Consider the following 24,532-nt stretch of genomic DNA (forward strand, 5'->3'; position numbering starts at 1 on the left):
TAATCAGAAAGAATGCCTTCCCAAAGCTTACATACAATGCATGTCAAACTTACTGGCCTGTAATTTTCAGCTTTATGTCTATCACCCTTTCCTTTATATACAGGGGCAACTATAGCAACTCTCCATTCATCTGGTATAGCTCCTCCGACCAAACAATAATCAAATAAGTACTTCAGATATGGTACTATATCCCAACCCATTGTCTTTAGTACGGTATATCCCCAGAAATCTGATCAATTCCAGGCGCTTTTCTAGTTTTTAACTTTTGTATCTTATTGTAAATGTCATTGTTATTATATGTAAATTTTATTACTTCTTTGGCCTTAGTCTCCTCCTCTATCTCGACATTATCCTTGTAACCAACAATCTTTACATACTGCTGACTGAATACTTCTGCCTTTTGAAGATCCTCACATACACACTCCCCTTGTTCATTAATTATTCCTGGAATGTCCTTCTTGGAACCTGTTTCTGCCTTAAAATACCTATACATACCCTTCCATTTTTCACTAAAATTCGTATGACTGCCAATTATGCTTGCCATCATATTATCCTTAGCTGCCTTCTTTGCTAGATTCAATTTTCTGGTAAGTTCCTTCAATTTCTCCTTACTTCCACAGCCATTTCTAACGCTATTTCTTTCTCTATTAGTGCAGGCAATAGACAGGGTATTTCAAATAACAGTTCAACTGTTCCACCTATCACGAAGGTAATAATTTGTTTAAATAATGCGATACTGTTGTAAATCCTTACATGATCTGAGTTCAGACCGCGTAAGCCAGGTCGGGTTCTATCTTTATATTTCTATCTTTCTATCTTTTTTTTCAAAATGGCGCCCGGTAATGACCACGTGGTGTTTTATTCTCCGAGTAAATTAACCGTAATATGTGACGAAAAGTGCGGAAAATGTCGAAGATTAGTGAAAAATGGAATGTTGTGTGATTCATGTGATCGATGGTGGCATTATAAGCAAATACAGTAGAGACAATACGCGACACTGAGTGAGATATCGAGGGACAGCTATTGGAGCTCACCCTAGCGGATAGACCTGAACGGTACTGATTCTGTCATAAGAGCACGTGTGTTTTTGTGTGAAGTTTTTGGTGTTATTTATGCGTTTTCAGTGAGTTGACATAATTAAATAGTAGCGTGTGTCATTCCTTGATATCTCCTCTCAACATAAGGGGAAAGGTATGTGCTGTGTTTGGCTGCAGTAATTACGAAGTAGAGAAAAATGCGCTGTCGTTCTTCAGGTTCCCTCGTGACAAGAACATGTAAGTAATATTGTGTTTGCATATATATTCTTCCATTGACAGAGATTTTTATAGTACTTCATAATCTTCTGACCTGCTCGACCCATGTTTTAACGGGCTTAAAATATAATACGCATATTTTATTGTATAGTGCAGCAGTTAACCTTCAATACCGATGTGTTGTTGTAGGTGTGATCTGTGGGTTTTGAAATGTCGCAGAAGTGATTTGGATAAAGTGTACAAGAAAGAAGGGACGTTACGCTTATATAAGAATTATAAGATCTGTTCAGATCATTTCCTGGCCAGCGACTTTAAAAATCCTCGACTATACAGTCAAGGGTATGTTACATTTTTACTCTAATTGTACGTAAGTATTCCTCAAAGCATCACTATCGACAACATTTTCAAACTTTTCTTTCTTTTATCCCTCTTCTCAGATTAAAGCCGGGATTTTATAGATTTTCTTTCTGTTAGTGGGCTTCATGTTAAGAGTAAAATTGTTCAGCTATTAAATGTTAATTCATTGCATCATATGTGTAAGAAGTGTGCCGATATTTTTATTGACAAATGTCTTAATGTGATGATACAGTGTTTTTAAATGAGGAAAAAAGACAAATCCAACCGTAAGATTTCAGGCAGGTATGCTAAAGCTAAAAAAGCAATGCATAAATGAAAGATCAAGCCATTTCACACCTTGATTATATGTCTAATTTCAGTCTTTGAATAATAACCTTTTAAATAATTCTTCATTCATTTATCCAGAATTGCTTTAGCAACTTCGAAGTTAATATCTCAATACCACTTTCTTTCTATACGTAATTTATTTATCCATTTCCGAATATCCATTTCCACTGATATTTGAATTTAGTGCGAATTGTTCAGGTCAAGTCACTAGGAGCGCCACCATCGAATAGTCTCCCATTTTAGCAAGGCAAAATCCGTAAGTGTCGTGTATAGTCTCTACTGTATTTGTTATAAGTGCGGAAATTGCCGTAGAGACGTAAAAACTAATGAAAATATTGACTGGATTTGTGAGCAGTGTGTACAGAATGTTGTTGTTGGGGACTGCGTTGACGAAGCACCGAAAACAGTTGATGAGGAATATAAAAGTGCATTAGAAATTATAAACATTCTAAAAAAGGACAATGAGACTCTTAAAGTTGAAAATCAAGAATTAAAAGAAAGACTGCGATCGCTAGAATTTGGAACTGACCATTCTTCGAGTGATATACCGGTACAAGTAACAAACTCGAGCACGTGGTGTCATGTAGTTCGTGGATGGCCGGCTAAGAAGAAATCTACAACTGAATTTCCGGAAATAAACATAAGAAATAGGTTTTCTGCCCTAAATAATTTAATTCTGGAAGAAAGTGATCGCGCGTGAAACCAAATCATCGCGATCCGCTGTCGTTGCCGTGCCGAGTTTGAAATTTAGGCCTAGAATTCTGATTCAAGACCCAGTTATGCCTAAATCAGCGAAGGTAGCTGTATTTGGTGATAGCCAAGGAAGGGGAATTGCGGGAGTGATTAACGACGAGAATATAGCAGCAACCGGAGAAATATATCCAGGAGCTTCTATCAGTAGTGTCCTGGAAAACGTAGAAGAAGCAACAAGGAACTTCGGGAGCGGCGATGCAGTGCTTATCATCGGTGGGACGAACGACGTAGCTCACGACGACGCCAAGAATGTAAGATCACAACTTAAACATACACTAGGGAAGCTGACCCACACTAACGTTTTTGTAGTGAACGTGCCCCACAGGCATGATTTGAGTAGAGACTCGTGTGTGAACATTGAAGTGGACAGGGTCAATACAGATATTGTTAAAATTTGTAAATATTTTTGGAATACTCAGGTTATTGAATGCAGCAGTTTTGAGAGATACTGTTATACAAAACATGGCCTCCATCTAAACAATTCAGGTAAACGAAAGATAGCAAATATTATTCTAGATTTTATTAATCTTAAGATATGTACTGTAAACCAGGCAACTCCCTTGAGTTATAATACTGACCAGGAAAACTAGTAGAAAGAGCCAGCTGTACTTCAAGCTGGCTCAGTCAACTAGAAAAAGAAACTCAGGATAGTAAGGAATTTCAAGTTACCCAATTGCAACAGTCAAGTTTAAGGGAGGAAGGGGGTCTGAGATTGCTCTTGGTAAACTGTCAAAGTGTAGTAAATAAACAATTAAAATTCGGTACAATGATGGAATCTTATGAGACTGATGTGGTGATAGGAGTGGAATCGTGGTTGAAAGAAGGGGTAGGTAATAGAGAAGTGTTTCCAGAAGGGTACACAGTCTATCGTAGAGACCGAGGAAATAAAAAGTGGGGGGGGGGGTGTTTATTCTGGTGAAGGAAACTTACTGTTCACATGAATGGTTTACCGATGAAAGGGATGAAATATTAGGGATAAAATTAGTTTGTGATAATATGAAGGAGGTGGGAATTATAGGGACATACAGGCCTGGAAGAGAGGAAAGAGACATGGAAATCTTTGAGAAAATAATAGATTATACCCGTAAAAACAATAATAATGATATGGTAATAATTGGGGGAGATCTAAATTTGCCTGAAGTTGAATGGAATGGAGCTGCAAGTGAAGCCCATGAACAGAAACTGGCAAATAAGTTAATTTGGGAGGGAGGATTTACACAAGTAGTACAAGAACCGACTCGTCTCAATAACTTACTAGATGTATTCTTGGTTAAACCATGGGAAATTGTTGATAAAACTGGAAGGAGGTGGGAATTATAGGAACATACAGGCCTGGAAGAGAGGAAGGATACATGGAAATCTTTGAGAAAATAATAGATTATACCCGTAAAAACAATAATAATGATATGGTAATAATTGGGGGAGATCTAAATTTGCCTGAAGTTGAATGGAATGGAGCTGCAAGTGAAGCCCATGACCAGAAACTGGCAAATAAGTTAATTTGGGGGGGGGAGGATTTACACAAGTAGTACAAGAACCGACTCGTCTCAATAACTTACTAGATGTATTCTTGGTTAAACCATGGGAAATTGTTGATAAAACTGAGGTAATTGAAGGAATAGGAGACCATAAGGCTATAATAATGGATGTAGGACTCGTACCAAAAAGGCTTAATAAGAGGGTTACACAAGACAAGAAATTGTACAGAAAAACTAAAGTTGATGAATTTGGGACTTACCTTAAATCACAATTCAGTTGTTGGATAAGTGAAGGGAGTAACGTGGATACACTTTGGGCTAAATTTAAAGGAATCATTTGGGAAGGAGAGAAGAGATTTGTACCTGTTAAGAAGGGTAAAATGACCTCAGACCCTGTTTATTATACAAGGGAAATAAGAAAATTAAAAAGAAAATGTAGAATAGTAAACAGGAAAATCAAAGAGGGTAGGGAGAGTAGAGAAACTAGAAAACAGCTAATGAGGGAACTGAATAGAGTGAAAAAGGAAGCAAAAGACAATTATATGAATGGCATACTTCAAGAGGGTAATGACCACAAAGGGAAATGGAAAAAGCTGTATTCATATATCAGGAATCGAAAAGGAAAAGGAATCCAAATTCCTACAATGGTGGGAGAAGGGAGTGAACACTATTTAACAGATACTGAGAAAGCAAACCTATTTAGTAAGGAATTTAGAGATTCAGTAGATGATTGTCAAGAGTTGGAAACCAAAGCAGAAGATAGAGAGGGAGAGAGAAAGAGGGAAACAAGAAGCTTCTCATTCACAAACGAAGATATTTTCAGAGAAATCCAACTGCTTCAGCAAGGAAAAGCAGCAGGAAGTGATCAAATTACTGGGGAGGTATTAAAGACAATTGGGTGGTACATAGTGCCTTATTTAAAATTTCTCTTTGACTATGTCATAAATAATAGTGTAATACCAAAGGAATGGAAGGAATCTATAATAATACCAATTTATAAAGGAAAGGGTGATAAAAGGAAACCAGAGAACTACATACCAATCAGCCTGACCAGTATAGTTTGTAAAATACTGGAACCGGGCGAGTTGGCCGTGCGCGTAGAGGCGCGCGGCTGTGAGCTTGCATCCGGGAGATAGTAGGTTCGAATCCCGCTATCGGCAGCCCTCAAAATGGTTTTCTGTGGTTTCCCATTTTCACACCAGGCAAATGCTGGGGCTGTACCTTAATTAAGGCCACGGCTGATTCCTTCCAACTCCTAAGCCTTTCCTATCCCATCGTCGCCATAAGACCTATCTGTGTCGGTGCGACGTAAAGCCCCTAGCAAAAAAAAAAAAAAAAATACTGGAGAGTTTAATATCGAAGTACATCAGAGGGATATGTGATGATAAAAATTGGTTCATGAGGAGCCAGTATGGATTTAGAAAGAAATTTTCTTGTGAGGCACAACTGGTGGGATTTCAGCAGGACATATCAGATCAGTTGGATTCAGGAGGTCAGTTAGATTGCATAGCCATAGATCTCTCCAAAGCCTTTGATAGAGTGGAACATGGAATATTATTAAAGAAATTGGAGGGAATATGATTGGACGTAAGGGTTACACGTTGGATAAAAACATTTCTAAATTCAAGGGTTCAGAAAGTCAAAGTAGGAAATAATGTATCTCAGGAAGAGAAAGTTTGGAAGGGAATTGCACAGGGTAGTATAATCAGTCCGTTACTTTTCTTAATATACGCAAATGATTTAGGGAACAATATAACATCAAAAATAAGATTGTATGAAGATGGCATAATTGTTTATAGGGAAATAAACAACATTGAGGATTGTTCAGAATTACAAAGGGACCTTGAAAGTATCCAACAATGGGTTGAAGAAAATAATATGAAGGTTAATGGAGGCAAATCAACTGTTACAACTTTTACAAACAGGAGCTTTAAAACTGAATTTGAATATACTTTGGATGAGGTAGTTATCCCAAAAGATGGCAAGTGCAAATACTTAGGTGTGAGATTTGAAAGTAATTTGCACTGGAAGGGTCAAATTGGTGACATTGTTGGGAAAGCATACAGATTGTTATATGTCATAATGAGGCTACTTAAAGGATGCAACAAAGAATTAAAAGAAAAAAGTTACTTAAGTATGGTTCGTCCATTATTGGAATATGCAAACAGTGTTTGGGATCCTCACCAAGAATACCTAATAAAAGAAATAGATAGTGTGCAGAGGAAAGCAGCAAGATTTGTAACAGGGGATTTCAGGATAAAGAGTAGTGTATCAGAAATGTTAAAGGAACTTGGGTGGGAAACTTTAAGTAAGAGAAGGGAGAAAACTTGACTTATAGGATTATATAGAGCCTATACAGGAGAAGAAGCATGGGGAGATATCCGTAAGAGGCTTCAGTTGGAAAATAATTATATCGGCAGGACTGACCACAAATATAAAATTAGAAGGAATTTTAGCAGAAGCGATTGGGGTAAATTTTCATTCATTGGGAAGGATGTGAAGGAGTGGAACAGTTTACCAGGGGTAGTGTTTGATCCTTTTCCAAAATCTGTACAGATATTCAAGAAGAGAATAAACAGCAACAGAGAAAATAAATGAAGTGTTAGAGGGCATTCGACCAGCGCAGGTTATTGTAAATAAAAAAATGTGTGTGAATAAATTAATTCCATCCCCTGGTCTAAGGAGTTTGGACAGCCAAAGTAGGGGACTGCCTGTAGGGGTGAAGTACAGTGGGGACTTCGAGGGCCCTGGGACCGCTACGGTAGCTGTGAAGGCCCTTCAGGAACTCTCAAAAGTGGTGGCAAAAGGGGCTCTGGTTAAGATGCAGCAGGTCGTTATGCTACTTAGGATCCAGAATGGGTAAAAAAAAAAAGTAAATAAATAAGTGCAATGTAAATATTAATCTTATACCAGTTGTATAGTATCATTTGAAGTAATTCTGCATACTGTATATTAGTTGACTATATTTGTAAGTAGTACAGGAGATATTAGAAGTAGAATTTTGTAAACAATATAAATTTATTAAGGATGAGCTGTGTGTTTAATAGAAAACATTGTTAGCTTAAATTGGATAATATTGTATTATAGGAAAATTTTCTTCTCTTGTTAATTTAATATTTTGTGCTTGACAATAATGTATTTTAGTGGAGCATTTGCCACCGAGGTAGACACCTCATTTGCAAATAAAGAGATTTTGATCATTTATTTTGATCATTAAATTTTGTTGAAAGAAAGGATTTCAACATAATATACAGTATTTCGCTGGCAAAATAATTAACAGTCATTGAATTGTTATCGATTATTGTCGCTTTTCGTATTCAAATATTGCATTGTTGGCTACAGGCATGAACAAAGAGTATAGTGTAGTCAAGAAAAATAAAAATAAGCTAATTCCTGTATTCCGATCATTTGTAGTTCTGAGTAGGTAGTTAACGAGTCCGTAATTTGTACTTTGCACCCTCTATCTTTCAGTATTTAGGAGCAGTTAGCTAATAATAATCAAATTCCTATATCCCAATAATTGCAATTCAAGTCCCCGGTGTAGTTTCGACAGAAGTTTTTTGAGAAATTATTGTAGACAACGTCTTATTTTTCAGCATTTAAGGACAGTTTTATTCCCTGTCCCGCAGAGTAGGAAAAATAATAGTAATCCACCGGCTGTAATAATCACATAACCACATTCCAGTTGAGAATTGTAGTGTAGATATGGTATATTATATAGTATCTTGTCTGCTATATTTATGTGTATCTTTGTGGACGGTAACCATTTCATTACTTTAGCATTCAAACAAATGGCAGTTTTCATTTATACTAGAGCATAGTAGGATAAAGTAGTACTGATGATAATCTGTCTACGCATTTCAACTTTGTTGGTAATCCTTGAGTAGTTCTTGTGAATTTCAAACTTTAATTGCAATTTTCATTTCTGTTTTTGCTTAGTAATAACCTATTGTAATTAGGATATGTTTGAACGTAGTTTAAAAAGTTATTGTAGTGTATTGTAGAATCTTATTAGAAATTAGTATGCTTATTCTATTATTGTGAAATATTTGTGTAGTAGAAGTATCTCTAGAAACACTCTTACCAGAATTCTCTTGTTATAATTACGATAGGCTTAACTGCAGTTTAGAATTGTGAAAGTTCTTGTGTATTCCTTTCAGTATTCAGTGATTAACAGCAGTTTTCATCATCTTATTTTAGTGTTATTTATTTAAGGTGTATTTGTTGTATATTATGTTTTATTGAATCATCTTTAATTGGGAAAATAACCTGTCGATGATAAATAAATCCTATTCTATTCTATTCTATTCTACAGGGATCTGGAAGTCAATTAGGGATGACATAAATGTTAGTGTTGAAAGGTAGAAGTATTGTAAAGAAAGGAATAAAATTAAGTAATTTAATAGATATATACTTACCAGATACTGTAATAGGAGTTGAATCGTGGCTGATAAATGATATAATGGATGCAGAAATTTTCTCACAGAACTGGAGAGTGTATCGTAGAGATAGGAGAGGAATGGTAGGAGCGGGAGTATTCATTCTGGTGAAAGAAGAATTTGTAAGCTACAAAAAAGTTAAAGATGACAAACATGAAATTCTAGGTGTAAGGCTTATCTCTAAAGATAAAAGGCTACTTGATTTCTTTAATAATGCTATTTGCTTTACGTCCCACTAACTACTTTTACGGTCTTCGGAGACTTGATTACTTTGGGGTGTACAGACCGGGAAAGGGTAGCGCTGATGCTGATTCAGAATTATTTGATAAGATAATCAGCTATGTGGGAAACAAAAAGGAAAGGAATGTGATTGTAGCAGGTGATCTCAGTTTACCAAATGTCAATTGGGAAGATAACGCGAACGACAGGAAGCATGACCAACAAATGAAAATAAGTTAATATGGGAAAGTTATGGAACCAACTAGAGGGAAGAATATTCTGGATGTGGTGCTGGTAAAACCAAATGAGCTCTATAGAAAAACCAAATAATAGATGGTGTTAGTGATCATGAAGCTGATTTTGTGGTAGTTAAAAATAAATGTGAAAGAATGGAAGATATTAAAATTAGGACTATTAGGCATTAGCTACCATATGGCTGTTAAAACAGGCATGAAGGAGTTTTTAAAAAGTAACTACGATCGGTGGAAAACGGTAAATAAAAATGTAAACAGACTCTGGGATGGGTTTAAAGCAATTGTTGAGGAATGTGAAAATAGGTTTGTACCTTTAAGGGTGGTAAGGAACGGTAAAGATCCACTATATTATAACAGAGAAGTAAAGAGACTAAGAAAGAGGTACAGGTTGGAAAGAAATAGTTAGAAATGGCTGTGGAAGTAAGGAGAAATTGAAGGAACTTACAAGGAAACTGAATCTAGCAAAGAAGTCAGCTAAGGATAACCTGATGGCAAGCATAATTGGTGGTCATACAAATTTTAGTAAAAAATGGAAGGGTATGTGTAGGTACTTTTAGGAAGAAACAGGTTCCAAGAAGGGCATTCCAGGAATCATTAATGAACAAGGAGAGTGTGTATGCAGAGATCTTCACAAGGCATAAGTGTTCAGTCAGCAGTATGTAAAGATTGTTGGTTACATGGATGATGTCCAGATAGAGGAGGTGACTAATGCTAGCTAAAGAAGTATTAACATTTTACCTATGATAAGAATGACATTTACAATAAGATTTAAAAATTGAAAACTAGAAAAGCACTCCACTTCTTCCTTTTTTGTCTTTCATTCTGCATCTATGCTTTAAAACCTCCCATTTTAAATGCTTCCACATCAGTTCTCTTCTTTTGTAGCTTCTCCAGGAATTCCCTAATATCCCTCTCATTGTTTCCTGTGTCTGATGCTTTCACTTGTGTAGCATTAGGCTGCTCGTCATGAGTACAGACATCTTTAGCAACTGCTTCACTGAAGTGCAGATGTTGCTGACATGTGAATGTTGTTCCATTTTATCTGCCGTTGGGGCTGGGGTCCTCTTCCACTATCTAAACAGTAGACCATGTTCTCCTTTCTGGTCAATTTTTGTGTGTCATTTCCTCCATAAAGGCTTCATCTGACCTCCAAGGAAGCACTCCTCCGCCTATAGCAATTGGTGTCGTGTTCCCCCCCTTTTTGGGTCAAGTTTTGTAATGGCCGCTTAAACCTCGGGCAGATGGACTGTCAGTCGCAGGTAGTACCATCCACTGTCACATAAGGTAGCAGAATGGCCCTGACTTGACCTGTAATGAAGCTAAGATACACGCTTCAAAGGAGTTTTGCGTTTCCCCTGTGTATCATTCAATGGTGTTATCTTGACCTGACCTATGCAGACCTGAAAGATGACCCTTTAGTGATTTGTCAACACACAAATTCACGTGCCCCAACTCAGGCAAAATGCCACGCTCAAGGGAGAGGTAGTTTTTCAGTTGAAGTTGTAGCAATAGAGTGGAAGCATTAGAGGCATGTTCTAAGCAGTGTAGTGATCATCTAGCATGGCATGATGTACATTGTCGACTTGTGAACATGTATGCATAATCACATTATATCATGAAGGTTGCTCGATGAGTGGGCTGTAAATAAAATGGTGTGGTTTTAATATGGAAACTGTACAGTGAGACAAGAACTGTTGATGACTTTCTTGATAAAGGTCGTCGCAGGGCTATGACTGCAGTCATGACCGTTACGTTCGAATTTCAGCTTGGAGGAACCCTGAAAGCAATGCCACCATGCTGAACAATGTACTTTGGGCAGCCACAGGTCACTGCATTTCAACTCAAACTGTCAGAAACAAGTTGCACAAGGCACATCTTCACTCTCGACACCCATGGCAAGGCCCAGCTATCAAACTTAGACATCGTGGGGTGTGGTACTGATGGGCCCGGTGTTATGCTGAATGTTCTCTTCAGAATTGGTGTACCTTTTCATTGATGATTGTCTGGCTAGCATGACAATGTTGGCTGTACAATAAAGGGACAACATCCTCTAACCCATAATGACACCATATCACCAGCATTTTGGAGGAGAATTTGTCTTAATGGACGATAATGCGCGCATCCACCATGCGTTTCCTATTAATCCCTTCCTTCGTAATCAGTGATCATGTTATTGCTTGACTAGTGTGGCCACAATATTCTCAGACGCAAACCCTATCGAACCTCCCTGAGATAAATTAACCCTCTTAGTGCCAGCTCCCTTACTGCTGTGTTTGCTAAGATTGCCAGAGAGAAAATGCCTATTGTGCAGCACCAATGAAAAAAAAGCATATCCTGTCCTCACTTTTAAAGATATCTCATCATAGTTTACATTTTCTTGTAGCTAAGTGATCCCTTTCTTCGCTCATTATATTAACATCATGAAAATAATTCATAGTGCCCAGTAGAAAAATTAAATCTGTTCATGCAATTTTAAAAAAAAATTAAAATTAAAATTTGGATCTCTGTACATGTTGATTGTACTCACCTAAATTTGGTATTCCTGTGCACATTGATGCTTGTTTACTAGTTTGTAAAATATCAATGGTTTAAGAATAATAGTTCTGCTAAAAATAATACTACCGGGCGAGTTGGCCGTACGGTGAGAGGCACATGGCTGTGAGCTTGCATCCAGGAGATAGTGGATTCAAATCCCACTGTCGGCAGCCCTGAAGATGGTTTTCTGTGGTTGTCCATTTTCACACCAGGCAAATGCTGGGGCTGTACCTTAATTAAAGCCACGGCTGCTTCCTTCCAACTCCTAGGCCTTTCCTATCACATCGTCGCCAAAAGACCTATCTGTGTCGGTGCGACGTAAAGCCACTAGCAAAAAAAAAAATACTTTTCCAGATCAGTACTCATACTAGTTATATGTACATATTTACACTTCACAAACTTTCACCTCTCAGCACTTACGCAGTCCTACACACAAACCATGAAGGCCTTTCTTGAACTTGGCACACACAATATTGGACCTTTCTGTTGGTCCACCATCCATATTGCTACATACTGCACAGCACTGTATATTTCTACTGGGTAATATTTCTAACAAGGCCCCTCCTGCACAAATTCTTTTTTGCAGCAGGGAGTGGATTTCTCTGACTTTTCCATTCCATTTCTAAGTCCTCAATAATGCTAGAAGTAAACTGTAGTTTGTTCACTTTCTTATTGGAGGTATTTTCTTTATAGACTATGTAGGAATTTAGCACCATCCTAGCAATGATGCAAAACACCACCTTCTTCCAAAATTTCAATGTGCGCTTCTCATCCAGATAGATGTACATCATCATATTTTAAGCATCTACTCTCCCCATGTACGTATTGTATTTGTGAATTATATCTGGTTTTGTAATTTCCTTCTGTTTATTATTTTTATTTTTTGTTGTTGTTTAATTTTTAGCTACAGCATTAGTGGACAAGAGCAAAACTGGATATTTTTGAGACCTTTTTTCACGGTACCCTGCAACTAGAATTTCATTACTCCTATAATATTTCACTTGCCTCACATCAAATCTATCTTTTAGGCCTTGGAGTATTTCCTTCCTGTTTCATTTAAGGGTACCAGTAAAATAAGTGTCCTCGGAAAATAGGTAATGAGCTAAAGGAATGCTTGAAAAGAAGTTATGTTACTACAGTACATGGTAGCCTTTTTGAAAATAATTTCCTAATTTCAACAATTTAGTGACTACCATGTGACCAAGGCCATGCTGTTTAATTTGAGCTTTGTCAACTTCACTATTGCTGCTAAGTAGCAATAACATCCCAAACAATAATTTGCAACAGAGTCACATAACACCCAACATTTGATTCCTCACCTATAATGTTCTTGCCATGGGGAGGTACTGTGTGAGGGAAGAATGACACTTAGTTCCAATGAGTGACTCATCTATACTGAGATGTTGGTGAGGGCTATAATGTTGACTGAATACATGGTTTGCATGCTCTACAATGGGATCAAATCTGGCATATGGATCATAGTTCTGATGGCCAGGGGGAAACAATGTATTATTGTCCACTAGATGGAAGAATTTTAAAAATTTTAGTCCAGTACGAAAATAGAGTAGGCTTTGGTATGAGTTATTCCCATTTCAAGAATAACTGCTACCAATGCCTTAATTTCTGCAACAATGACAGGTCGCCTCTCCCTGGCTCTAGAAGTAGGCGATAACTGCTGCACACGAGACAGAAATTGGCAGGCATACCGGTTTGTTTCTTTGACCATCAATTCCGACAGGGAGAGGGTAAAATATAGATTAAAATACGGACTTGGTCTAGCATCAGGAGGAGGTGCACGTTTAGGGACAGGCATCTCAAGGAATGCAGGAGAGTGTTGAAATTGTACATCATGATCGGACTGAATTTCACAGAAATTGGAAATCTGGTCATCATCGTCATTACTGTCTCCGTCAACTCCATCATTGTTCCCATCACTATCATTACCGTCTGAATCGGAAATTTCATGCATCGATGTCACACGAGTAGGTTGGATAACATCACCACTGCCGTCATTGTTTGAAACGTTACCGGCATTGTTATCACTCTCAGTATCATCTCAATCATCGCCTGATTCGACATAATCAGAATCATCACTAAATGAATTAACATACTGTACCAACTCATCATCATCATTTTCAAACACAATACGAGAACTAGTCACCATTATTACAAACACATTGTCTGCAGGTATGCACCAAACAGCTGAAATAGAAAAAAATCATAACATCAACATAACGTGCCACACAGAGATTCTGGTGGTAGATTTAGAAACTACGTAGTTTCTACTACAGAGTGTTGCTGACTGGAGTTGCCATCTGTCAGATTGTGCAAACTATTATGACTTGCATAGACAGCTGCAACTTGGAGCGCAATGGCACTCCTGTCACTTTTTGCTAGCCTACAGAGGAGCGCAATCGCGCTCCCCAGCACTCTAAGAGTTACAGAAGGCTCATTGAGGACATCACAATCCTCCAGCCACTCTGCCAGATTATGCTGAATCACCATTGAGGATTGGAACAATTCAGACCAACATTACCTTCATGAATTAGTGAACAGTATGCCAAGACGAATTCAGGCATGCATCAATGCAAGGGGATGTGTTATCTAGTATTAAATGTACTGGTGTGTACTGTATTCAGTAACTCAAACTGAGAAAGCATATCTGTATTGTTGTAGAGGCTCTCATTTGTTGTTTTGAGAGGAAACTTTCCAACAGTCCTAGCAATATCTCTTAACACACTGAGGTCGAAGGCCTCACGGGCTGTGTCATTTAATGCGGAGAACTAAGCCCTCACGGCGTATGTTCTCTGGTTTTCATCATTCTTACTACGAAGCAAACTTACTATATGCATTGATCAGCACTGCAGTATAGGATTTGGTTCATATTGTTCTTGAAAAAAATATATAGATGGCGGAAAGTACAGCTCTACACATCATATTCTTCCTTTCAAATCATGTCAGAGCTGTGTCGACTCGACAGTGATTTATACCAAGTGAACCAACCTAACAGGTCACACATAATATTTATGTACTAATTATTACATAGATTTATCTCTTGTATAAACAATTCTGAATGTCCTAAATGTGAAATAAACTCAACATCAGCCATAATTTGTTAGTTAAGGCTATATGTTGAACTTGTTTAAAAAAGTGAGAAACTTGCCAATTTCAATCCATTATTTCCATGGTTAGTTGTATTATAGTTTTTACAGATATCAAGTAGAAAGTATGAACTCAAATAAAGCGAAATAAGAAAATGACCTAAGTTCAAAGCTAGTATTTAATTTAAAAATCTGAAATTAATGAAAAGTGGCCAGTTCAGAGGATGATAATACATGAAAGTAAGTTAGACCTCAATATGTTAAAGGAAGTGAAGATAGTAATTACCATGATGATATCCTTCCAGTTTGTAGGATGTGATTAGAATATTCCCTATTCTCAGTCGTAAACTGAAAATCATTTGTTACAGAACGAATATCACACATAATGAAGGTTCCCCGCAGCTCATATATGTAAATTATGGACATCTGTTACGCCATTCCTCATGAATTGTGACTTGTCCGACCACAATACATGGCTAAGAAAGTCTTGCTCATCACGAAGTCGATGCAGCAGCCACTGATAGGAACAGAGCCAGTATTTCTTTACAACTATAGGGCATTTCCATTACACAAACCGTAGATGAAACGAATATAAACATTTCTATTAGTTCACTTTTTAAGTACCGGTACATGATACTCTCCCCTAGCTTTGCCTAGGATTTTCTATCCCTTCCCCTTCTCTTCTTGTTTTTACTCCACTCTGATGCTTATTCCCGTTCTTTACTCTTCATCATAACCCGGTCGTCTTCCTGTGTTTTGCCATAGAGGAGAGACTCATCCTGTAAATCACATTGATATTGTAGTTTAGTAGCATTTAATGTACTGAAAAGCAGTATGCTTATATATATAAATCAAATTATAAGATATAAAGATCTTCCATTAGCTGTAACAATAATAATTTCTTGTTTCAGACTGATGAGAATACACTGGTGACGCAGTTTCAGTATAATGGCTGGCCTACTGTGGAAGGGGAAGTACCTGAAGTGACACGTGGCCTTATTGAGCTCGTTGATCAAACTCAGAGCCATCAAGAATCACATGGAGGTTCTGCTCCAATCTGTGTTCATTGTTGGTATGTTTTTGAGTCCTTCAATGAGATATTAGGGATTGTAATTGTATGTTTTCATGTTGAAAAATATTCTCATTGATCTTGAGTTACATGATTATTCATAAGCAATAGTTTGTTTGAAATATTAACATTGACGTTTCAGTCAGTCAACACATGAAAAAACAAAAATTCAATTTACTTTAGGTGGGTTATCATATTAAACAGTTGTAAGGAGCAGTTGTAAGACTGGAAACGGGGATGAAGAAAAAGAAAGAAAAAAAGAGATGAAGCAGCCTTTTTTAAATTGAAGCAAAATGAAAATAATAAAATTAAATGCATAAGTAACTGACAAGAAGCTACATTGAAAGGCATAAAAGAGCAAAATATTTTCCAATGCCCACATTATTTTTCAGTCAAAGTTCTGCCCTAGTATCCACCGGGTTTCAAACTTCAGTCATCTTGATAGTAAGCCAGCAGCTGAGCTAGTGTGCTAATCACACCCTTAAGAAATAAAAGTAGTATGAGGCAAAATAAATAACACAAAACCTATGAAGCATCTGAATGAGAGAGACTTGTATTTCAGGAAAACACATTTCCACATCAACACCACGCATAATAAAGAAGTTGAGACACAATACATTCACCCCTAAATATAAGAAAACCCTTAAGAATTCTCAGGTAAGGTCTGAAGTTTGAAATATGTAACATGCAACAGTGGAAACAAATTTAATATTCATCCTGTGTATGTCTGAAAGATACAGCAAAACAGTAACATTGGAACAGGGTAAGATTACTGTTTATCTCTGCTTGTCATCTTTAAATATTTCTCATAATTTTCATTTTTACTGCCTGTATTGAATATTCATTCTTTTTCATCACTTCTAATGTGTCTGCAGCTTATCTCAAAATAGCCATGTAAAATTCTTTGTACTGGATTTCTTCAGACATGAATGGTACATTTTTGTTCCATATACTTAGCTCGATAGCTGCAGTCGCTTAAGTGCGGCCAGTATCCAGTATTCGGGAGATAGTAGGTTCGAACCCCACTGTCGGCAGCCCTGAATTGTTTTCCATGGTTTCCCATCTTCACACCACGCAAATGCTGGGGCTGTACCTTAGTTAAGGCCACGGCCGCTTCCTTCCCACTCCTAGCCCCTTCCTGTCCCATTGTCACCATAAAACATGTGTGTCGGTGCGACATAAAGCAACTGGCAAAAAAAAAATTGTTCCATAGATATTCAGCACTGTAATAGAAAACACTCCAAACTGTATCATTCTGATTTCCATATACCATTTAGAATGTACCATTCGTTCACTTTTGAAGTACTGGTACGCGATGCTCTCCTCTAGCTTTGCCTATGATTTTCCTTCCCTTCTCCCTCTCTTCTTGTTTTTACTCCCCTCTGATGCTTATTCCCCTCTGGTGCTTATTCCCCATTTTTTACTCTTCCTGTGACTGAACAAGTTGGCTTTGCAGTTTGAGTCACGTAGCTATAAACTTGTATTCAGAAGATAATGGCTTTAAACTCCACTACCAGCAGCCCTGAAGATGGTTTTTCGTGGTTTTCAATTTTCACACCAGACAAATACTGGAGCTACTTTAATTAAGGCCATGGACTCATCCTATCGTACTATCCCATCATCGCCATAAGACCTGTCTATTTTGGTGCGGCGTTAAACAAATAGAAAAAGAAATCCTTTTATGTATTGTATCACCTGTCCTTGGATTCCTCTCTTACCTACAACCTGTGTCTGAAAAGTTGGGTGAATGGTCTCATGAAATAAAGACAACATAAGTTTCACACAAAACTCCTTTACTAGCCTTCAAGGTAATCTCCATTAGCTGCAACACACCTTTGACATCGACTGTAAAGCTGCTGGAAGCTGGCAGCAAACGCTTCTTTTTGAATCCCTGGAGAAACCTTGCCACGCGTTGTTGGATACCTGCTACACTGTCGAACCGGTGGCCTTTCAGGGCTAATTTAAGACAGGGAACAAAAAATCTGCCGGCGCCAAATCCGGAGAATACGGAGGTTGTGGAAGAACAGTCACCTGGCGTTCAGTGAGAAATTGGGTCACGCTGGTCGCCGTGTGCGGACGGTCATTGTTGTGGAGGAGCTTTCACTGTCCATTCCAGTACAGTTCAGGCCGAACCCGTCTGATGCGTTGCAGTGGCCGTTTCAAAACTCCATTGCAGAATTCCGCGTTGACAGGTGTACCCTGGGGTACAAATTCATAATGAATGACACCATTGCTCTCAAAAAAGGCTATCAGCATTGTCTTAATCTTCGACTTTGTGCGCCGACTCTGAGTACCCCGCCATTGACTGTCTCTTGGTCTTCGGATCATACTGGTAGCACCACAACTCGTCTCCTGTAGTGATGGTTTTCAACACCTCCGGATTTTGGTCACAAACGTCAGTGAAATCTCCCGATGTTTCCATGTGAGTTTGCTTCTGCTCGTCTGTCAGGTTGTGCAGTATAAACCAGGCACAAATCTTCCGCTTTTTCAAATGTTTGTGAACATGGTCCTTACACTGTCCTTGCCTACATCCCCTTCATCTGCTATCATTCGTAAGGACAGTCGCCGATCATTCGCAAGCATCTGTCGCACTCGTTCGATGTTGTCTGGAGATGTGCTTGTGGTTGGTCGACCCGAACGCGCCTCGTCCTCAACACCTTCCTTTCCATCTCAAAAGTGTTTAAACCAGTTAAAAATGCACTTTTTACTCACTGCTTGAGCGTGGTAAACTTGCACTAACATTGCGTGTGTCTGCATTGCCGTTTTGCCTAGGTGGAAGCAAAACTTCATGTTAACGTGTTGCTCTGTTTTGCACTCCATTGTGCAGTGGCACGAGTCCTCACACTGACTCCGTGCGATGTGTTGCAGCATTCAAGTCCGTTTAACTGTGTTGAATTAACCAATAGGGGGCACTTGGTATCATGTCTCGCAATGCGTATGCGCGAGCGCATTGTCCGAACTAGCACGGTGTTCAAATTAGGCAACCATTCCCTGAACTTTTCAGACACAGGTTGTATTTCCCAAATCACTACATCATCAGGGTAATAATTTGTAAAAAGTTATTTTGTAAATAATAATAAAATTACTTTCCTGTTTCTGAAGATGACTGGTTTACAATTAAAATGTGTTGTCCTGCTGCTTTATAGTTACATTGTAGTGGATATCTTCTAATGTATGTTTTATTTTCTAGGTGCTGATGATGTTTGTTACTTATTTTATGCCTTATGCACATTTTTGTAGTTTTAGTTTCTTGTCATTTACATATAATAATAATAATAATAATAATAATAATAATAATAATCTTCTTTCTTTCTTCGTTTCGGCCTGCTGTGGACCACGTTATTTTAACCGTTTGCATCCTTGAGCTTTAATTCTTCCCCAGTACTCACGCATTCTCGTTCTGTGAGCCTCCTTTCTTTCATCAGTCCACTTCTTGCCTGTTTTCAACTTTGGCCTTTCGTGGAACCTCTTGTATCCCTGGAGCTTTTTCTGGAGAGGAGCACGTTTCTGGATGTCTTCGAGTGTGATTCCTATTTCTTGAAGGTCTTTTTCAACTTCGATAAACCAGGGTCCCTTGGTTTTCTTGTTAAGAAAGTAGGAAAAGATCCTATTGGTCTGTCTCTGTGTGCTCATGCATGCTATATGGCCATAAAAATGAATCCTCCTTTTCCAAATCGTGTCCGTTATCCTCTCCATATGCTGGTACAGATCGCTGTTGTGTCGTCTGCAGTACTCACCATTTTCTTTGATTGGTCCAAGAATCTTTCTCAGGATTTTTCTTTCTTTAGCTTCTAGCTTCTCCATCAGACCTTTTCTGTTCATTGCAAGGCCTTCTGCTGCGTACAGTGCTTCCGGGCGTACAACCGAACAATAATGCCTAAGCTTGGCATTGATGGACACTGATCTTTTGTTGTAGACATTCCTAGTCAGCTGATATGCCATCTCCATCTTGTATATTCTGTACATGATTGCTTCTTTCTCAGAGTTGTTAGGTACTATCCACTCACCTAAGTACTTAAACTTTTCCACCTGCTTGATTTTTCCCTGTTCCACAATGAGCTCTCTGGGAGCTGGCTTGATGTTGGTTATAAACTCTGTTTTTTGGAAAGAGATTTGAAGGCCAGCGTTTGCTGCTTGGATTCTCAGTTGGTTAATTTGTTTTTCAGTATCTAGGGAATCAGAAAAGATCGCTAGGTCATCTGCAAAAGCTAGGCAGTCTGATACGATCATCTTTCTTATATCCTATTCTAAGGCCATTCTCAACCTCTTCCTTGCACATCTCCTTGCGCCATTCCCGAATGATTTTCTCCAGAACGCAGTTGAAGAGAAGCGGTGATATTCCATCCCCTTGCCTAACACCAGTCTTGATTTCGAAGATGTTCGAAATTTCTCCCCCGAATTTCACCCTGGACGTAGTGCTGGTTAAGGTCTGTTGAATGATAGTTCTCGTTTTGTTGTCTAAGCCCATTTCCTTCAGAATGTGGAGGAGAGTGTGTCGATCTATGGAGTCATAGGCTTTTTGGAAGTCAACAAAAGTAACTACAAAATTCCTATTCCTGGATTTTAGGTACGACAGAACAGACTTAAGGTTCATGATCTGCTCTGCACAAGATCGTCCTTTTCTAAAGCCTCCTTGGTATTCACGCAACTGTGAATTAAGTTGCTCTTCTGCCCGAGTTTGAAGGGCTTTGGAAAGAATTTTGTATGTTACTGAGAGAAGGGAGATGCCGCGGTAGTTGTTTACATCTGTTTTCTCACCTTTCTTATGTAGGGGATGAATCAGGGCTGCTGTCCAATCATTTGGGATCCTCTCTGTTTCCCAGATCTCGCGAATGATCTCAGTTAGTTTATCGATCGCCTTTTCACCTGCAGACTTCCAGAGTTCAGCAATTATCGCATCTTCTCCAGGTGCTTTGTTGTTCTTTAATGATGTAATTATCTGTTTGATTTCCTCTTTTGTGGGGGGAGAAGAGTCTGGGTTGGGATGTCTGGATTCTTCAAAGGTGAATTCTGATTCTGGTTCTTCGCAGTTAAGAAGAGATTCAAAATATTTAGCCAAGATTTGGCAGTTATCCTTGTCGTTGTAGGCAACTTTTCCATTGTGATCTCGGAAATGTAGACTTGGTGGGGTGTACTTGGTGAGGTTGCGTTTGAAGGTTCTATAGAAATCCCTAGTATTATTCTTATTAAAGTCCTGCTCGATCTGTGTCAGTTGGATTTTGTCAAATGAGCGCTTTACTTGGCGGATCACTTTTGCTGCATGTTTCCTAGCCTTCAGAAAGTCTTCATATCTTTCTGGATTCTTCAGGGAATTCCACCTTTGCCAAGGGATTTGTCTTTGTGTTATGGCTTCATCACATTCTTGAGTCCACCACGGATGCTTCTTTGGTTCCTTTAGCAATACTGTCTCCTCAGCCGTTTCAACAATGGCATTTTTCAGTTGTTCCCAATTTTCTCTGTCCAAGGACTGAAGTTTCTGGGTGAATTCTTCGCTAGTTTTCAGCTTTTCTGTATCAAATTTGCTAGTTTTCTTTATCTTAACTCTCTTGGTGTTTCTTGGATGAAGCTTAATTTTGATCTTGGATAGATAGTGGTCTGAGTCAAGGTTAGCACTTCTCAGGACTTTAACATTTTGGATCTCTTGTGTTGCTTTTCGTGCAATGGCAACATGATCTATTTGAAATTCTCCCAATAATAATAATAATAATAATAATTTTATTGCAGCCAATGGCCATACAGATGTAAGATCATGTTACAAGATGTAATATCGAGTAAATTGCGTTTTTTATATTTAGTCCGTTTTATGTCTTACAGAAGTCTGTTAGTGTGGTTCCTCTGTTTTTGCACCACATTACAAGGTATCGGTCGCAACTTGACCCATATAGCTTGCACTTGCACTTGTCTTCTGGGTTATGGTATTTCTCTGTTGTGCATAGTCGATGGTGCAACCCGTAGACCGCTACCCTCGTCATGATGTGTCGTAGGTCGTATCTGGCTTCAGTCCAGTCCCTATAGATCATCGCATCTGTGGCAAAGAACTCTGGCCACATCTCTTGTTTCTCCTTGGTGAGTTCTCTTAGTAGATCTTTGTAGGCTTTGGTGGCTGACAGGAGCAGGTCTAGACGAAGTTCTTCTTTGAAGAACTGTTCCTTTGCCAGCACGTAGGTGAGGCATGAGGGTGTGTACTTAGATAGACTGAGAACTCTTTTCAGGCAGTGAGCTTTGACTTTTTCTGTGTCTTCTAGATTTTTCTTGTTTAGGTTCTTCCATATCACCTCTAATCCATAGGTAATAATTGGTGCGATCTTCAGGCGGAATATGATCATTGCAGTTTCCAGAGATAGTTTTCTCAGATTTATACTGTTTGCTGCCATCCTGGCTGTTGAGGCATGTTCTCTAATGTGTAGGTCGTATGTGTCCCCTCGGCTTTGCAATGTGATTCCTAGGTATTTGAAATTTGGTACGTTTTGTAGTGGATTTCCTTTATAGAGGATTTAATCATTCGCTGCCAGTCTTCCGCCCCTTCTAAATGTCATTTTCACTGTTTTCTTCTCATTTAGATTCAAGTCCTTTTTTTTTTTTTGCCCATACTATGAGTTTGTTGAAGGCTTCTTGGGCATTTTGAAGTTCTTGGGATACGATTACCATGTCGTCTGTGTAGGTTTATATTTTGACATTTTCTGTTGCTATTTCTTCTGGTACTGCTGCAGTGGCTATTCTGAAGAGCAGGGGGCTCAAAGGGTCATCTTGAAGGACACCGTTCGTTTGCTTTATCATCTCTGTTCTTGAGACTCTGTCGTCTATTTCTAATTGGTTTTGGGATAAGATCCTTTGTATGAGTCTGGTTTCTTGATTTCTTCCTGTGATTTCTTCTATTCTTCTTATAATTAATTGCTATTTAGAAGGTCGAACGCCTTAGTGTAATCTATGAAGATGGCGTGCAGTTTTCCTCTTGTGTGTTCTAGAGCTGTTTCGATGTCATCTTGTATGCATTTCATTGCTTGAATTGTCGATTTCCCTCTTACGAAGCAGAACTGTAGTTCCGGTATAATGTGTTCCGTCATAATCTCTTAATCTCTCGGTAAGTATTTGTTAGTATTTTTAGGGCTGTGCACTCCTGGGCTATTCCCCTGTAGGAGTTTGGGTCTGATGTGTCTCATTTGCCCTTATAGATCAGCTTAAGTGTTTCTACTCTCCATTTGTTTGGAATGTTGCCTTGCCTCAGGCATTCGTTGAAGAGCTCCGTCCAGGTGTCTGTGAGAGCATGCACTGTTTCCTTTAGATGGTCGAAAACCATACCGTCTGGACCGCAGGCTTTGTTGTTTTTTGAGTTTGTGATTTGCCACCTTGCTTCTTCTCTGGAGAAAGGATAGGATTCCTCTACTTCTTCCTCCCCGCTTCGGATTTTTGAGCATGTTTCTTTGGCCTGGAGTACTTCTTTAAAATGTTCTTCCCATGTGTTGATTGGGAGGTCTTTTGGGAAATAAGGCTGCTTTGGTGAGGCCACTTTGTTCGATAAATTTTTTCTCCTCTTCCGCCGTGTATATCTCTTTGTGTGTTTCCAGCGTTTGTTTGTAGGCTCTCCTGGCATTGTTGTACTCCCTTAGGGCTTTGTGCGTTTTTGTTTGTCTTGCCTTGTGGAGGGCTGTGATTGCCATTCTCCTTGCTGCATAGCACTCCTGTTTGAACCATGGCTTGGCTTTTTTCCGTTTCCATTCTTTCTTGACTATTGCCTGTTTTATATGTTCTTCGATCGTGTCAAGTGCTTCATTTATTTTCCCTTCTTGTATTTCCTTCGATGCTTTTCTTGCCGCTTCTGTGTTTAGTTTGTTCTTGTCAATCTCCCTTGACGGTTTGTTTGTTTGTTTGTTTGTTTGTTTGTTTGTTTGTTTGTTTGTTTGTTTGTTTGTTTGTTTGTTTGTTTGTTTGTTTGTTTGTTTGTTTGTTTGTTTGTTTTCTAGAGGTGTTCCTTTGTTGTGGGCCGTTTACATATATGGCGCTGCATATCGGTATGTTTTCTCACTGGGATGTCTCTTCTTATATCCTGGTGGGTCTTGTCGCTGTTTGTGAACACTAGGTCGATTGTACTAGCCTCGTTTGGTCCAAGATATATGTGTTCTTCCCCTTTGTTTACTTGAGTTAATCCTTCTTTTTCTATGTAGCTGATTACAGTTCTTGCTTTCTGTGTGGGAGCGTCTGTTCTGCAGTTCAGGTCTCCCATTATTATCACGTCTGTCTTGTTCATCTTGCTTAAGGCCTGGTTGATCTCCTCTTGAATTTCTTCTGCCTTGTATTCTGGCTGGAAGTAGGCATTTAGTACTGTGCATGCATTGGTCTTTACTAGTAGTATGTATGGTTGTTTTTTTTTTTTTTTTGCAACATCTCGAACAGTGCTCGCCTTGGTTATATTAGCATTGTTATTCCTCCTTTTGGCCTGCCTCTTTCCCCCTGGCTGTGTTATTTTACCATCTCTGGTGTGGTGGATTTTTGTAGCTTTCTTATATAGAACCATGCTCTTTTCTTGGCTGCCTGTAGTTTATTTTTACTTCTGGTCGTTTGCCTTGTCCCGACTGTTGTTTTTCTTGGGTGTCATCTTCTTACCACTTGCGTGAATGTTTCCTTTCTCTCCTCTTCTTCATGAGTCTGGTCTGATGTATTGCTTGTCTCATCCGTTGTGTACTCTGCTCACTTTAGTGAGGTTTGCCCCTTTATTCTTAGCTCCTCTTTTATCATCTGTTTTACATCTT

The 24,532-nt window shown here is 38.7% G+C and overlaps 1 protein-coding gene across 3 annotated transcripts in view; it reads left to right on the top strand.

The window, feature by feature from the left end:
• Ptp69D (Protein tyrosine phosphatase 69D) overlaps window positions 1-24,532 on the top strand; it is a 976,604-nt gene that overhangs the window by 890,199 nt on the left and 61,873 nt on the right. For all 3 annotated transcript variants that reach the window (XM_068226166.1, XM_068226167.1, XM_068226168.1), the window contains one exon: window positions 15,628-15,788. In XM_068226166.1, coding sequence (XP_068082267.1) covers window positions 15,628-15,788 — 161 coding nt within the window. The remainder of the gene's footprint in view (window positions 1-15,627; window positions 15,789-24,532) is intronic.

The sequence above is a fragment of the Anabrus simplex genome, chromosome 2 (assembly GCF_040414725.1).
Source record: "Anabrus simplex isolate iqAnaSimp1 chromosome 2, ASM4041472v1, whole genome shotgun sequence".
Classification (NCBI taxonomy): Eukaryota; Metazoa; Arthropoda; class Insecta; order Orthoptera; family Tettigoniidae; genus Anabrus; species Anabrus simplex.